This window comes from Trachypithecus francoisi, unplaced genomic scaffold, assembly GCF_009764315.1.
Source record: "Trachypithecus francoisi isolate TF-2019V2 unplaced genomic scaffold, Tfra_2.0 Lachesis_group0, whole genome shotgun sequence".
NCBI classification, from domain to species: domain Eukaryota; kingdom Metazoa; phylum Chordata; class Mammalia; order Primates; family Cercopithecidae; genus Trachypithecus; species Trachypithecus francoisi.
In genome coordinates this window covers 132110114-132127653 of record NW_022681453.1, presented here as the reverse complement: position 1 = coordinate 132127653, position 17540 = coordinate 132110114, and the positions used below count along the sequence as shown (strand labels likewise).

The following is a 17540-nucleotide window of genomic DNA, read 5'->3' as shown; positions in this document are numbered from 1 at the left end:
AAATACTGTTTACGTTAACCCAGTGCTCTACATAATTTTCAAAAAAGGCCACAAATATTCTGTTCCAGCCATTTAACACATTGGCCACATTCACCAGTGCCACCTCCAGTTCACAACAGAGGCACTACACTTGAAGCCAGAAACCCCAGTTTTGAATAAATGCCTTGCTACCTCCTAACAGAATGATCTAAGACAAGTTACTATTACCTTTCTGGGCCTATCTTCTCATTTGTAAAATAGAATACAGCTTTACCTACTTTCCAAGTTGTAAGAATAAAAGAAATAAGGGGCATGAAAATACTTTTGTGAATTATAAAAAAATCATTCAAGTTGTAAAAGATTCTGATCAATTATTTCTCCATATGAAAAGAGTAAAAAAAAAAAAAAAGCACACAATCTCAACAAATACACAAGATGGCAACTAAACGGAAAAGGAATTTAAAGAAAAGGCAGATATAGTATTTATTTTCGGCTTGCTGCCATATTTCATTTAGGCACAGCCTAGACTCTGAGCAGAACTTTATTTTCATGGCTGCACTAATTTCTATGTCAAGACGTGTAGCCATGTCTTATGAGTCAAAAATCATCACACAAAAACCATGAAAGCCAGATTCTATTTTTCTTAAGCCTCGGGCCAAGAGAAGTGCTGTATTTTGTTTTATGCTCATTCCTACTTTATTATGCCATTGCAGGTTACAAAGTTGAGGGAAAAAAAACAAAATACTTACAGCTGCAGACACTATCTGGGCAGAAATTCCCTTCAAAAGTGAATGGCGCATAACTGATCCATGGAGTGAAAAAGAATCAGGTAATTTCTTCTTCCTAAAAATAAAGAAAAACATTTAAAAACAGACAAAAAAAGTGAAAAGGCGAGGTCCCAATGCTTTGAAAGAAAACACACACACACAAAAAGCAGAAGACAACATTGTATGTTATTTGTTAGATCTGTTTTTAAAAGATGTATGAAGTATCTAACAATCCCACCTTAAAACGTATTAAACCCGCCTTGAACCTCAAAGAAGCACAAGCAGGAAAATGAATCAAATCACCATTCCTTTCTCACAATTCAAACTGCTCCATGCCCACCTTAGGAAATGTGACAGTAGGTTCTCATGTTCTCCAGAAGCCTGACTACAGAGCACTCCTCCAGCCTGCAAGTCTACATTACCCTACTGCCTTCTTACCCTTGCTCACCTTTCCTGCTGCTGCTCCTCCTATGACCATCCTCTCATTCTTCAACCACTTCCTCAAATCCCCCTCTACTCATCCTCATATAAAAAGTAACTTTTAAACTTGTACCCAACATTACTGAGCACCTACTCTGTATGACTAGAAGTATGCTCTGGGAATACAAAAATAAGAAAGTCACAGTTACTACTGTCAAGGATCTCATAGCTTAGAGAGGCTGAGAAGTAACTCTAAAGAATAAATGTTACACTAGAAATATGAATTAAGTGCCATATAAATGCAAATGAAGAACAGTTTACTTCTGTTTATCTGGGGGACATTAGGGATAGCTATAGAAAAGAGAAGATGACGAATTTGACCTTAATGGATGACTAGGAGTTTGTCAGGCAAAAAGCATGGGCAGAAATATGAAGATGTAAAGGTGCGCAGTGTGTCTGGGGTATACACACACAAAAGGTATGGATTAGGAGAGGAGGGCTGAAGTACGAGTGCTTAGAGATTAGGTGAAAACAGTAAGCATGGCCCAGACTGAGGCCATGCAGAGGAGTTCTAACTTAATCTTGTAGGTGACAAGGTGACACCATATCTTTTTATTTATTTATTTATTTATTTATTCATTCAGAGATGGCGTCTCCCTCTGTCACCCAGGATGGAGTGCAGTGGTGCGATCTTGGCTCACTGCAAGCTCTGCCTCCCAGATTCATGCCATTCTCCTATCTCAGCCTCCCGCCGAGTAGCTGGGACTACAGGCGCCCGCCCCAACACCCAGCTAATTTTTTGAATTTTTAGTAGAGACAGGGTTTCACTGTACTAGCCAGGATGGTCTTGATCTCCTGACCTCATGATCCGCCTGCCTCAGCCTCTCAAAGTGCTGGGATTACAGGCGTGAGAGACCACGCCCAGCCAATGACACCGTATCTTTTAAGCACGTAGTAACCAGATCATCAAAAACATTTAGGTTATCTATTTGAAGGACACATTGCCGAACAGGTTAACATAACGTCCTGTTCAGCAACGTCCCCTATCCCATAAGAGATAACCTAAAGAAAAGAGCACTGGCACAGGCAAAATTGAAGAAGAAAAACAGATCACTTTATCAATATTAAAGTTACACATGAATTCAATAATGTATTTATGATTCCTCCACTTCTCTTTCCTTTTCATATTCTCTCCAAGAACTCAGAAGGTGAAAAGCAGCCCAAATTTAAGTTATTTAGGTTTAGAAGTCCTTTTCCTGAATTTTTAATCATCTTTGTGATTCTCTGAACCCACTCCAAGAGAATGAAGGAAGGCAGAGATGCAGATGACAGGGAGGTGCAGGAAGGTGCGCAGAACAGAAGGGTAGTGAACCAAGCTGCATGTTTCCACCATGGACACTGTGCCAGGTTTAATTTGTACTTCCTCCAAGGGCTCTCCTGCTTCCGGGAGTCCCTGGCTATCATTATGGCTTCCTATCGAGAGTCCAGATAGTGGTCATAGCACCTACCCTTTTACCTTCTTCCTTAATGGTGCCAAAATCTTCAAGATATTATATCCCTTCTACTTCCTATGCAAGGCTTCAACAGACCATATTGTACTTTAAAAAGTACAATAGAGTACAATATTTACATTTCAAACAATTAAATACTTCAACTGTAAGCAAGTATGATTCACATGAATACCTACCTTTTTAAGTTGGTCCTGTCACCACTATCTGAGCTTGCCACAGATGAAGTATCATAGGAGTGAGAATCAATAGTATCAATGTTTAACAATGCAGGATCCTCAAGAACAAAAGACTCATCTTCATCATCAGTCTAAATTGGAAGAAGATAAATCAATACATTCAAAATCCAAATACTCTATGAAATAAGACAGGTATTAATGGGTTTCTCCAGAGCACACAAGTGCTTATTTCTGCCTTTCACCTCCATTCCATGCATTCTTATTGACCAGAAAGGCATCATACAGAATTATTAGTATTAAATTCTAGATAGCTATTTCTTTCTACAAAGAAGTCACCCCAAAAACTTCCTTCTTGTAGCAGGAAGAAGCAGAAGCCGTTATGCAGACTACTGTTAGCTATAGAATATTTCTTAAAAATCAAGCTTTTACAGATCATTTAGCAGTTAACTAACAGCCAATGGCTCATTTGAAGAAAACAAACACCATCTGACTATAGTCTGCTATAAAAAAATACGACAAGGAGACAGCAGAAAGGCATTCTGGGTAGGAAACAGTGCAGAAAGACACAGTCATTTCACAATACAGATTTTGTCCATGGGAAAAGTAGTAGTCCAAAATGTCTGGAGGATATAAGCAGAAGCTGGAGATGACCCTAGAAAGATAAGCTGGTATCCAAACCATAAAAAGCCTTATATTCCATTACACTAGATGGCAGCAGGGCCCATGTCTGTCTTGTTCATCATTGTACCTCTAGTGCCTAGTATAATGCCTGACACACAACCAGTACTCATTTAATGAGTATTCAGTATACTATATATAGCAGGCAGTGGGAAGGCAACTGACATTTTTAAGAAGTGGAAAGACATGATGGGAACCATGTTTTAGAAAGATAAGTGGGGCAGTATGAAGAATGGATGAGGAGAAACAAGAAGACTTTAAGGACCAGTAAGAGAGCCACTGCACTATCAAGGAGAAACAGGAGATCCCAACCTAAGAAGCTGCAGAAGAGGTCAACAGAGGGAATGATGAAACACATTACTGAGAAAAAAATCAAACATCTCTGGTTACCATTGAAATGGGGGACTGAGTAGGGGTATGGATGGGAGGAGAGGCAAGGGAGAAGTCAAAGAAGAGTACCAGGTTTCCAGCTTCTACAACTAGGCAAAGGGTGATTCTACTCACTGAAACTAGAAAGCAGACAAATGGCAGATAAAGCAAGATGAGGTACTTGGCTTTGCACAAGTTGATTCTGGGTGACAAATATCAGAGAATGATGTCTCACCGTCTCTTTCAGCCGCACTACCTTCTGCCTTACCATTTGCAATCAACGTGCTTGAGAGATTAATGTCTACTCACTACCTTGACTCCACTCATTACAAGCTCCTACCAATCTTGATGATGTTACTAGCCAAATCTACGGATCTGCTTTCTGTTAGCGTGTTCTTGTCCTCCAGGCATCATTTAACCCTGTTGACCATTCCCTGTCACCCAGGCCAGTACAATCACAGCTCACTGGAGCCTCAAATTCCTGGACTCAAGCAATCCTCCACTCCAGCCTCCAAGTAGCTGGGACTACAGGTGCATGCCACCATGCCTGGCTCATTCCCTACATCTTGAAACTTTCTTTTCCTTTGGTTTTCGGTACATCTCTCCTTCCTGGTTATCTGCTAATTTATGTGTCCTCCTATTAGTCACATGCTAGCTTCTTCTCAGCCCAACCTTTAAATACGATTGTCCCTCAGGATTATACTCTAAGCTCTCTTCTTCTCTTCCTACTTCATGTACTTCCTATTTGAGTAAGCTCACCCATATCTATAGCTTTAAGAACCATGTTATCTAATGACTCCAAAATCTGTGTCTTTATCATCAACATTTCTCAAGGTTTAGGTCCAAATTTAGAACTGCTTTCCAGATATCTCTACACATAGGTCTTCTAAGAACAGGGTTAGGACTGGCAATAAGACACTATGTTGCTTGAGTGCTGTAAAGATTGGAACAATTGCTGTAGGAAAAGGGAAGGAAATAATTCAGAAATAAGTACGGCAGCATCAAGATCTTAAACAAGAGAGTCAATCAAAATGTTATTTGATTTTCTTAAAAAGTCTGGGGACATAATTAAAGAAAATGGATCAGATGAATCAAGCCAGGCTTACAAGATAAGTGAAAGAAAAAGTGAAGGGAAAAAAAGAAGTGAAGATGTCAAGACTGAATTTAAAACTACTGCTGCACAGCAAAAGTATCAATTATCCCCAAACTGATGTGAAAAAAACTGCACGATCCTTTCAAATTTCAGCTGATTTGTGTATGTGTGTGTGTGGGTGTGTGTGTGTGTGAACTGATAAACTAATTCTAAAACTTACATGAAAATGCAAAAAAAAAAAAAAAAGGCAATCTTGAATAACATCAAAGCTGGAAGATTTTAAACTACCAGATACCAAGACCTATTACAAAGTTTCAATCACTAGAATGTGAGATTGAGGCAAGTATGGACACACCAATGGACTCAGATCCACACGTATTTATATATCCACCTGATTTATAACAAAAGTGACACCAGACGAGAATACTCTTTTTAGTACATGGTGCTGGCTCATAGCTCACACTATCACACCCAAAAAAAATTCCAGATGAATTACAGATCTACATATGAGAGGAACAATGAAAATGTTAGAACAAAATAGGGTAACATCATCATAACCTTGGAATTGGAAAAATTTTCTTAAATAGGACAGACACACGCACACAAATGGAAATTTTTAATAAGCTGAACTATATTAAGAACTTGTGCTCCTCAAAAGAAACTATTAATAGAGTGAAAAGGTAATGTACAGAAAGAAAGAAGATGCAATATGTATATCAAATAAAGGACTTGTATTAGCATACATAAAGAACTCCTATAAATCACTTAAAAAATAAAACAACAGAAGTGGGCTAATTATATGAAAAAGCAGTTCGCAAAAGAGGTATCTAAACATATGTCAAAGTACCCAATTTCATTAGTCTTTAGGGAAATTCAAATTAAAATCATGATGTGATAGCACTATACATCTGTTAAGAATGAAAGTGAAAAAGACAGAAAAATTCAAAAGTTTACAAGGATATAGTAATCAGAAATCTCATACACTGTTGCTGGAAGTGTATATCAAACCACCACTTTGAAAAACTGTGCCAATATATATTAAAGCTGAATATAACTATACCTGATGACCCACTAATTCCACCCCTAGGTATATGCCCAACAGAAATGTGTATAAAGCTGGGAACAGTGGTTCATGCCTGTAATCTCAGCACTTTGGGGGGCCAAGGCAGGCAGATCACCTGAGGTCAGGAGTTCGAGACCAGCCTGGCCAACATAGCAAAACCCCGTCTCTAATAAAAATACAAAAAACTTTGTCACGTGTGGTGGCACATGCTGGTAATCCCAGCTACTCGGGAGGCTGAGGCACGAGAATCACTTGAACCCAGGAGGAGGAGGTTGCAGTGAGCCCTGATCGTACCATTGCACTCCAGCCTGGGTGACAGAGTGAGACTCTGTCTCAAAAAAAAACAAAATGAAAACAGACAAAACCCAGAAATGTGTGTAAGTATGTATATGCCAAAACACATGAATAGGAAAATTTACAGCAGCACTCTTCATAGTAGCCAGAAATTAGAAACTACACAAATACATATCAACAGTAGAATGAATAAAGGTATATTCACAAAGAATTTTACACAGCAATGTGAACAAATCTAAAAACATTAAGGGAAAGAATTCAGAAACAGAAGACTACACACTATATAATTCCATTTATATAAAGTTCAAAGCAGGCAAAGTAATCAGTGCTGGTAGAAGTTAGAGTAGTAATTACTCTGGGTTTGGGAACTAAAAGGACACAAGATGAGTTTCTGGGGTACTAGTAATGTTCTGTTGCTTTATCTGGATTCTGGTTACACAGGTTGTTCAGTTTGTTAACATTCACCACAGTGTACACTTATGATTTGTGCACCTTCCTCTATGTATGATATACTTCAATGCAAAGTTCAAAAGAAATTTCTGGCTGCACAATCCAATAGCAGGATTGAAGTAAACCCAGGACTATTATCAGAGACTGGGAGATTAGAAAGGGTCAAAAGACTTGATCTTAATGAGGCCAAAACACAGGTTCAATGGAAGGGAATAGGGGAAAAAGGTGATAGTTAGAGAATGGAATTTCAAAATTTAAAATCTCAGAAGAAGCATAGTTTCGAAGGACAGCAATATCTAGAAACATTGTTTCACGCCCTAAATTCTGAGATCTAGGATGTCTCAGTAATCTCTACATTTCTACTTTAAAAAGTATTGGCCAGGTATGGTGGCTCATGCCTATAATCCCAGAACTTTGGGAGGCTGAGGCAGGCAGATCACTTGAGGTCAGGAGTTTGAGACCAGCCTGGCCAACATGATGGTGAAACCCTGTCTCTACTAAAAACACAAAAATTAGCTGGGCGTGGTGGCGGGTGCCTGTAATCCCAGCTACTTGGGAGGCTGAGGCACGAGAATCGCTTAAGCCTGGGAGGTGGAGGTTGCAGTGAGCCAAGATCATGCGACTGCACTCCAGCCTGGGTGACAGAGCAAGACTCCATCTCAAAAAAACAAAAACAAAAAAAACAAAAAAAAAACTTGGATGTCCATTTCTTCCCAGTCTCCCTTAAGGTTGATATTAATGAACATTATAAAATATATGCATCCACATATCCTGAGAAAACGGCTTATCTACATTTTCTACTTCAGCCCTTTTCATTTTCTCTTCAGTCATTTTCTTTAGTACTCCCCACAGCCCCCTTATAGTCTTCATAATGGTCTACAATTTGAACTATGTTTTCTTCCACTTACGACTTGCCTGGTTCCCTGGAGGTGTAAAGTCTGGCCACTTCCCAGCTTCATTTCCCTCTCAAGCACAGAGAGAGTCACATTGCACTTTATAACCCCAACATCTAACACCATGACCCAAATACACTAAGCACTCAAACTACTACTGAGGATGATAACAGTGTTATCTTCTTAGTAAACCACTAATGACTATACTTACTGTTACTCATAGATAAGAAAGTTATTGTGCAAGAACAGTTTTCCTTCATTATGAACTACAGCTCATTCATATGAGCATTATTTTCTTTGCTGATATTATATAATGATGTACAAACAAGGCCTTATACACAGTCCTCTAAGATTATTTTTATTTTACACTTAATAAGATAATTGAAATGAGGATGCGATTAAGGCCATTTTAACAAAACTGACTAAAATTAATCTTCTCACCTCTAAATGAAAGATTTCCTCTATATTAGAAAGTAAATAAAGGACATTTCACTGTAACAGAATATTCTTTCATGGACCAAAGCCTTCTTTGTCAAAACTAAAAATGCCTAAGTCTTCACACAGAACATATAGAACACTTCTGAAGTTAAAACACATTCAAAGTTAAAATACATTCAAAGTAACAGCAACATCAAACTGATATAAAACATAGAAATAAAAGCCATACGAGAAAAATAAAAGACACAATTGACAGAGAGTAGTTTGTATCCTATAAAGTGTTGCCTATAACCCTAACAGGATAGACAGAGGCCCAACTCACTCGGAGCTTTGGTATACATGGGCATTTCTGTCGGGGAACTTTTGGGTCCTTATCTTTTGGAAAACATAACTGCGGATTTGAAATAGATTTATACATTGCAAGGTCTTTCTCAAATTAGAAGCTAAAACCTCCAAGGGAAGTCCCAAGCAAGGTTTTAAAAGATGAAGAAGACTGAGTTGAAGGGTTGTCAGCAGATGCAGGGTACATAAAACAGGCGTGCTTCACCAACCATGAACTCTCACAGAGCCCCTTTAGAAAGCCTTTGATCTCCCAATTCAGAAAAGAATAACATCATTTCAAAACTCTGAAAAACTTTTCAATAGAAATGGCATTCATAAGATAAACTATAAAAGATTAGTTTTCTTCATGTAGAAGAGTGATGAAGCTTATTATAAGGTTGCAAGATGTTCTTTAGTGTCAGAGGACAAGCTATTTGAATATCAGTGGTAGAGAAAACTTAACCATTAGCAACACATAATACAAACCTCAAAAGTGACATAAATTTTGCATCTCGATTAACTTAATAAAATATATTTTAAAGTCTGCCAAGTATTAGGCATTGTTCTGAGCACAGAGACTAAAGATGAACAAAAGATGGTTTATGCCCTTGAGAAGCTCACAATCTAGACTACTGCTGTCCAAGAGAACTTCCTGTGATGATGGAAATACTCTTTATCTATGCTATCCCCTAGCCACATAGTAGCCGCTAGCCACAGGTGGCTATTGAGCACTTGAAATGTGCCTTGTACAGCCAAGGAATTAAATTTTTATTTGATTATAATTAATTTAATTTTAAACTGACACATATGACTAGTGGCTACCCTACTGGATAGTGCGCATCTAGGTGCATTTATAACTAATCCAAAAAGTATTAATATTAATGCCACGAAATGACAGTAATCATTAATATTCACTTACCTCATTTAGTATGCTTTCCAGTGTTGGAGGAGTATCAACCTGAGGAATATCAAACTCCTTGTCATCAATCTAAACAAAGAAAAAAAATAATGCTCACAAAATGCCTTTCCCCTTATAACTGTGAGGGGTTTCAGTTTATTAAAATCACCATCAATTAAAAGACAAACTTACCACCAAAATGATCAACTCAAAAATCCATAGTAATAAGTCAAGACTACAGAGTGATTTCCTTTCCTATCTACACATTCAGTTACTATCAAGGACATACCTGCACTAACTGCACTATCCTGACAGCCCTTTCCAGAACGCTTTTTTTCTTGAGACAGAGTCTCGCTGTGATGCCCAGGGGAGTGCAATGGTGCGATCTTAGCTCACTGCAACCTCCGCCTCCCAGGTTCAAGCAATTCTCCTGCCTCAGCCTCCTGAGGAGCTGGGATTACAGGCACACGCCACTACACCCGGCTAATTTTTTTTGTACTTTTAGTAGAGGTGGGGTTTCATCATAAGGCCAGGCTGGTCTTGAACTCCTGACCTTAAGTGATCCGCCCATCTCGGCCTCACAAAGTGCTGGAATTACAGGCATGAGCCACTACGCCCAGCCTACTTTCCAGAAAACTTCTGTTGAAAGACTTCTGCATCTGCTTTCTTAAACACGACAAAACAACATCTAAGAAAACCCCTAATTTTCTACGTTTAGACGTAAGTCATAAGCAATAAGCAAAAGTCTCACATCATATTTCTTAGTTATTTCATAAATTATGGTGAGAGATAATTAGGTCAAGCAACTTGTCATTAAATATCCTCATACTCACAGAAACCTATTAACATAATATTAAATCAAAGCGAGAAAAAAATGCTGTGCAAGATAAGGAAACTACCACTGGCTCTGTGACTTTGAGAAGTCATTTACATAGCTGTATGCCAGTGTCTTCATCTATACAACGGATTATCAGAGTGTTGTGAGAGTTCTGAAGCTCAAATGACAACATGAATCAAACTGTTTCATAAACTGTAATGGACTATACAAATGAAGAGTAATGTCATCTCATAAAACTACACACATGGGAGGTCAAGAAGGGAGAAGTGCTTGAGTTCAGGAGTTTGAGACAAGCCTGGGCAACATGGCAAGACCCTCTCTACAAAAAAATTAAAAGTTAGGTGGGCGTGGTGGCAAACACCTGTGGTCCCAGCTATTTGGGAGGCTGAGGCGGGAGGATCACTTGAGCCCAAGAGGTTGAAGCTTCAGTGAGCCATGTCTGCACCACTGTACTCCAACCTGGACAACAGAGTGAGACCCTGTATCCAAAAAACAAAAAAAAAAGCAAAAAACAAACAAAAAAACTATACACAGACTCCTATTAACGCATGCAAAAAAGACAGACTTAGAGTCTCTGGGTCACAAAGCATACTCTAACCAACACTGGTTAAACATTATCACTTGACAAAAGTTGAAATTTTTACCAGATCATTTTTGAACTCCAGTTCCTTGTCCAGATCTATGTAAGAGAATTTTGAAAGTGAAGCTTCTAGATTGAAGGACTTATTCAGCTCGTCTTCGCTCGTCTTGGCACAGAGGCTCTGTTCCACATTTTCATGGTCTGGTTCATTTTCCATATTTACTTCTAATAACAGTATTCAGTCCATCAAAGCAAGTGTTCTTTTGTTTGTTTGGCCTTAGCTCACAAAGACCTGAATGATTATCTCTTTTCAAAAAAAGAAAAAAAAAAAGTGTAATTTAGATTTCCTCCTTGTCAATTAGACATTCCAAAGATTTACTTGGTCAGATTTCAACTAATCATCTGATTGCAGGCAAACTGAAATTAACAGCAGGGTACAGGGTATGTTACTGGGAGAGGGCTTCAATGAGAGCATAAAGGAGGAACACCTAACTTGGGCTCAAGGACTTTGGGAAGTGGCCCGCCACCCAAAGTCATGAAACTGGTGATAGTGATAACCTAATAGGCTCAGCCACTAGACCTGGTACCAACTAGATTTATTTACCTAACAGCATAAGGGTAAATCGGTGCCAAAAGCTGCAATTAATGCCTTCCTTACATTCCAAACCCCAGGGTAGTGCTCCAGTTCCCCTGGAAATAAGCATATAAACCAGTTTTGTTGTTGGCCTCTGCACAGGGCCACAGATGTCTCTGGGAGTTTAGCAGAAACACCAGGGATGAACAACTAGCTATTTAATACAACACAAGCAAACCTAGGGGTTCAGATCTATTAAAGGAAACAACAATGACCCCAAGATAAAATAATTCCATAGCCCACCAGAGAGTTCTAGAAAGACAGCTAGTCATAGAGAAACATGGATACTTTCAGAGAAAAATGAGATACTAAAGAAAACTAGAAACTATACAGCTTTCTATTATTTCACAGCTCTAAATGATAGATCACTCTTATATCAAAAATCACAGATAATTTGGTTTACTTGCAAAACTGTCATTTTTAGAAAGTTAAAATATACTTAAAACATTACTGTAAGTTCAATAATTGTTTGCTTTTAAATGATTTTACGTTGTGTTTCAGCTAGGCTACAAGTGACCTAACTTTAAAAAGTCCAATTAGCTTTATCTGTTTAGAATAAAGCAAAAACATGAAAACACAAACAATACTCTAATAATAATAATAATAATAAAGATCATTTTGTTTTCTAAACTAGATGTTTTTCACAGTACCAAACAACTGGCAAAATTCTCAGTGCAAAGCTCTTTCAAACTACATATTGCCCTTAGTGGGTATAAACACCGCCTGTAATCCCAGCACTGTGGGAGGCCGAGACGGGCGGATCACGAGGTCAGGAGATAGAGACCATCCTGGCTAACATGGTGAAACCCCGTCTCTACTAAAAAATACAAAAAACTAGCCGGGCGACATGGCGGGCGCCTGTAGTCCCAGCTGCTTGGGAGGCTGAGGCAGGAGAATGGCGTAAACCCAGGAGGCGGAGCTTGCCGTGAGCTGAGACCCGGCCACTGCACTCCAGCCTGGGCGGCAGAGCGAGACTCCGTCTCAAAAAAAAAAAAAAAAAAAAAAAATAAACACCACTACCACCAACAACCCTTGCGCTGTAGTGAGCTTCTCTTAGTAAATTAGATTGTGCATGTTAGTGAAGGCAGAAAAAAAAGGCTTCCAATTACTGAGTCACTTAATTTCTTTTAAGAAATGGAGTCTCACTATATTGTCAACGTGGCCTCCAACTCTTGGGCTCAAGCCGTCCTCCAGCCTCAGCCTCCTGAGTAGCTGGGACTACAGGTATGTGCCACCATGTCTGGCTTGAAATAACTAATTTTTTAAAAAGTGAACTGAGATTAGTTGTCTTTAAACAATATGCCAAAAATTCACTGACAATTTTACCTAAAGAAGCTCATTATTTTAGTACCTATAATTAATTTCACTTCCTTTCATGTTTCATTTTTATCATATCAAAAGAAATGAATACTTTGTATAAATCATGGACTCATGAAACTGACTTTTCAAGAGCTGAAACCAACTTTTCTAGCTATTACACTATTTAGTATATTACCAAATACAAACTAATTTCTTTCATATGCTACAGAAAATAGGCTTTCTGTTTATAGGGTCATGTCCTGTAAAACACATGCTATCAAACACATTCCTAGAACACATAACTGAGGCCACTCTTTGCCTGGCAACATTTTAAAGTATCTTTCCAACATCATCAGGTTCTAAATATAGCGCTCCTTTTGCAATAACCCAAATGCAGTAGCAATACTAATGTTTATATGCATTTCTTCAAAGACCTTGGCTCATGACAAATTACTTTTTAATAAAGTCTTTCAACTCCTATTTGTACCACTAAGCAAAAATGGTTGCAATTATTTAACAACTATTTACAAACACGTGCAATCTAATTCACTTTCAGTGGTTCCTAAAGATAGTTATTAACTTTTATTCTTATACATTTTTCAAAAATAGTGGGAAAGACCATATGGCAAAATAATATTTATTTAAATGATTTAATAATCTAAAATGATTCATATTTTATATTTGTCTCTCCAAAATAACTCATAAAGAAAAACAATTTTTTCCAGCTCTTTTTATCTCATATCTGGAGTTATTAAGAGGTTCCAAGACCATATAACAAGTTAGCATCTGTGAACCCCAATATCACACTAAAGAAGTATCAGGTGATCAAGCACTCCCTCAAGACTTCATCCCGCCAAGCTACCCTGCCCCATTTCTGTCCTTCATTTCACAGAACTCCTTTTACTGATGTGATGTGGTGGCAAAGTGGAAAGAACACAAGCCAAAGAGTCTATTAAACTCAGGTCTGCAGTTGTGGCCACTTTTCTTAGAAATGACCAGGAAATAGGCCGTGCGCGGTGGCTCACGCCTGTAATCCCAGCACTTTGGGAGGCTGAAGCGGGCGGATCACAAGGTCAGGAGATAGACACCATCCTGGCTAACATGGTGAAACCCCATTTCTACTAAAAAAATACAAAAAATTAGCTGGGCGAAGTGGCGGGCGCCTGTAGTCCCAGCTACTCGGGAGGCTGAGGCAGGAGAATGGCATGAACCCAGGAGGCAGAGCTTGCAGTGAGCCAAGATGGCGCCACTGCACTTCAGCCTGGGCAAGATAGCAAGACTGTCTCAAAAAAAAAAAATGACCAGGAAATAAACATTTATCCCCACCCCTGACCCCCCAAAAAATAAAATAAATAAATCAAGTCTGAATCTGGCCTTTATGGGATCCTATCTGTAACCCTGGCCAATTTGTTTACCTTTTCTGAACCTCTCTATTTCTATATCATTAAAATGGAATATTGTGGACTTTGTGTTGTTTGCTCAGAACAGCGCCTCTTGTTCTGGGAAGGGTTCCTTCAAACCATGTGTTCTTGTAGAGGCTAATGGCCAAAAATCCTTTGGTAAAAGGGATTATGTGATAGCCAGAGTCTTTCACCAGGATTCATTAAAATGGAACTGATGAGGAACAGGTATTTCCTGTTCTCTATACAACGAATAATGCAGCTGAGCAGATCCCACACTCCCCACCCAGCTCTCTTCTGCAGAAAAGAAATCATTCACTTAACACACACCTAACTACACTTGCTAAACATCTGTCACTGGAGATGTACCTCTACTGACAGAACTAGGTTCTAGGTACAGATTCTCTAGCAAGAATGAAACCTATCTAAAAAACAAAGTAGAGGCCGGACACAGTGGTTTATACCTGTAATCCTAGCACTTTGGGAGGCCGAGGCGGGTGGATTTCCTGAGCTCAGGAGTTCAAGACCAGCCTGGGCAGCAACACAGTGAAATCCCGTCTCTACTAAAATACAAAAAAAAAAAAAAAAATCAGCCAAGCGTGGTGGCGTGTGCTTGCAGTCCCAGCTAGTTAGGAGGCTGAGGCAGGAGAATTGCTTGAATCTGGGAGGTGGAGGATGCAATGAGCCAAGAAGATCGCACCACTGCACTTCAGCCTGGGAAACAGAGCAACACTCCGTCTCTAAAAAAAAAAAAAACAAAGTAGAGAAGAAAGTCCTGACATTATTCAAATCTCAGATTCTAGTCTTCTATCAAGTTAGCTCTGCCCACTGCCTTGTGGCAGTTTGGCTACATAAGCCAACATATACTCTCCCAACGTCCCCCTTTCTTTTAGCACATAAAATTGGGAGTCCTGACTCTTATGAATGCAACTACCTATTTCGCAGGGCTCCTGTGAGTAACAAATGATATGACAATAAAGTATTTAGAATAACGTCTGGACATAATTTTCAACAGATATTAGCTATTATATTTAAAACCTCAAGATTTTCAAATTTTTCTAAAGTTAAAGATTCTAAAACAAAATCCAGTATTTTTGTATAGGTCTAGCCAGTGCTAAGCATATCAGAACAATATCCTGGGTATCATAGCAGTTCTTCATGAGCTGAATGGTAGGGGTTTTGTCTAAGAGTAGCACAGCCCCCACCAAAAAAACAGAGACACTTATTAAAAACTTTCATTATAACAGAAGGGTCTTACTGTTACTAACTCATTCTAAAATCATGTTTTGGACTTTTTAACATCAACATTAGTCTACATTTTATTAGTGAAGCCAACTACGTCCCCTTCCCAAGTCCATCTTTTGTCACTTACCAGCAGTTACTCCTTTCTTCATTTTAGTCAGTTTTTACAAACCAAAGAGACTTGATGAATCAAAATGTCATCATGCTCACATTTTTTCAAAAGGAGAGTTCACATGAGCAGCTTCTGTGAATTTTTCAGAAAGTACCTGAGCTAGAATCTACCTGTGGTAGGCAATATAAAGGCATCCAAGAGTGACAGTCCTAATTCCCAGAAACTATGAATATGTTACTTGATACGGCAAAAGGGATTTTGCAGGTTAAATTAAGACCTTGACAGGAAGATTATTCTGGATGATTTGGGTGGGTCCAATGTAATCACAGAGGTCCTTGAAAGTGGAAGAGAGAGGCAGAAGAGAACGCCAGAAAAAGAGATGTGACACGAGAAGTAGAATCAGAGAGACACCATGTCACAGGTGTTGAAGATGGAGAACGGGGCTCAGGAGCCAAGGATGCAGGCAGCCTTTAGAAGCTGCGAAAGACAAGGAAACAGATGGTCTCCTAGAGCCTCCAGAAGGACTGAAGTCTTGTCTTGACCTCTTAATTTTAATGAGAACTGTAAAATAAATCTGCATTGTTTTATACCACTAACTTCACGGTAATTTACGGCAACAATAGGAAATGAATAGACAGTTGACCCTTGAACAACACAAGTTTGAACTTCAAAGGTCCACTTACAGGTGGGTTTTCCTCTGCCTCTTCCACCCAAGCCAGGGAGACCAACCCCTCCTCCTCCTCCTCAGCCTACTCAACGTTTAGACAAGGATGAAGGCCCGTATAATGATCCACTTCCACGTAATGAAAAGCAAATATATTTCCTCTTCTTTAGACTCTTAATATCTTCTTTTCTCTAGCTTACTTTATTGTAACTATATAGTATACAATACAAATAACACAAAAAATATGCGTTAAATGACCATTAATGTTATCAGTAAGGCTTCTGGTCAACAGTAGGTAGTAGTAGTAAAGTTTTTGAGGAGTCACAAGTTGTACTCGGATTTTCCACAGGTTGAGGGGGCAGTGCCCTTAACCCCTGCATTGTTCAAGGGTCAACTGTACTAATAAATATAAGTTAATTTGTTTCGGGTCACATATCCAACATTCTGAAATATTAACCCTTCCCTTGTGGGTTGGTGTTGCTGTGTGTTTATTAAGTAGGCCCTTCATTCCAATATATGCACCAATGATGAAATGCTTAATATATGATGCTTAATATTTCACACTTGATACCGATCCTACTTCAGCTATCTCTTAAATGTCATCCCGGTAAAAGGTGGATAATGAACCACTCATAAATTCCTGTTGGGATGCAATTCTACAACTAGTTCTTCACCCAACCATCATGTGAGCTAGTGTTTTTATAGTTCTTAAGGGGATGCCATACCAGACAGTACTCGCACATAACAAAACAGGCTACATGAAGTATTTATTAATTTCTCTTAGAACGAAATCAGATTAATCTGATAAGAAATATATGTCACGGAATCACAATTACCCAGTACGCTGTCCTCTTCTGAGTGCTGATAAATGAGTATTTTAATAGTTCAGACATAAGATTATCTGATATCTTGATAATTCTGTTATTTCCTCTTGTTATTCCCAACCACTTAATAGATTCAAGGACCATTAAAATAAGATATGTGCCATATAAACAGCAACGACTTAATTATGACACTGGCTAACTGAATAAGAACTCTAGAATGTGTGACCCATATAAGGCCAAGTTAAACTTCCACCAGTTTTTTTTAAGAGATGGAATCTTGCTATGTCGCCCAGGTTAGCCTTAAACTCCTGGCCTCAAGTGATCCTCCTACCTCACATCTCCCAAGTAGCTGCAACTACCAGCCTGTGCCACCATGCCTGGCTTTTCACCAGTTTTCACCTCGGCAAACATTTATTCCTAACTGTTCTCAAGCTCCACGAGCCTATTTAATTCTCTGACATTCTTTTCCTCCTAAAAGTGTCATATGAGATACTTTTTCACATTACAATGAAACAGAATCAAGTTTTTATTTACTATATAATGCTAGAAAAAAAATCACAAAATCATGATACAGTAACAACATTACATGCAAACTTT

At 38.7% G+C, this 17540-nt stretch overlaps 1 protein-coding gene across 3 annotated transcripts in view; it reads right to left on the bottom strand.

Annotated features, from left to right (window-relative positions):
• The window catches only part of VPS8 (VPS8 subunit of CORVET complex), a 263256-nt gene that overhangs the window by 239003 nt on the left and 6713 nt on the right, over positions 1 to 17540 (bottom strand). For all 3 annotated transcript variants that reach the window (XM_033211937.1, XM_033211939.1, XM_033211938.1), the window contains exons 2-5: positions 10833 to 11074; positions 9372 to 9440; positions 2854 to 2984; positions 729 to 822 (exon numbers count right to left, since the gene is read on the bottom strand). In XM_033211937.1, coding sequence (XP_033067828.1) covers positions 729 to 822; positions 2854 to 2984; positions 9372 to 9440; positions 10833 to 10985 — 447 coding nt within the window. In that variant the 5' untranslated portion in view covers positions 10986 to 11074. The remainder of the gene's footprint in view (positions 1 to 728; positions 823 to 2853; positions 2985 to 9371; positions 9441 to 10832; positions 11075 to 17540) is intronic.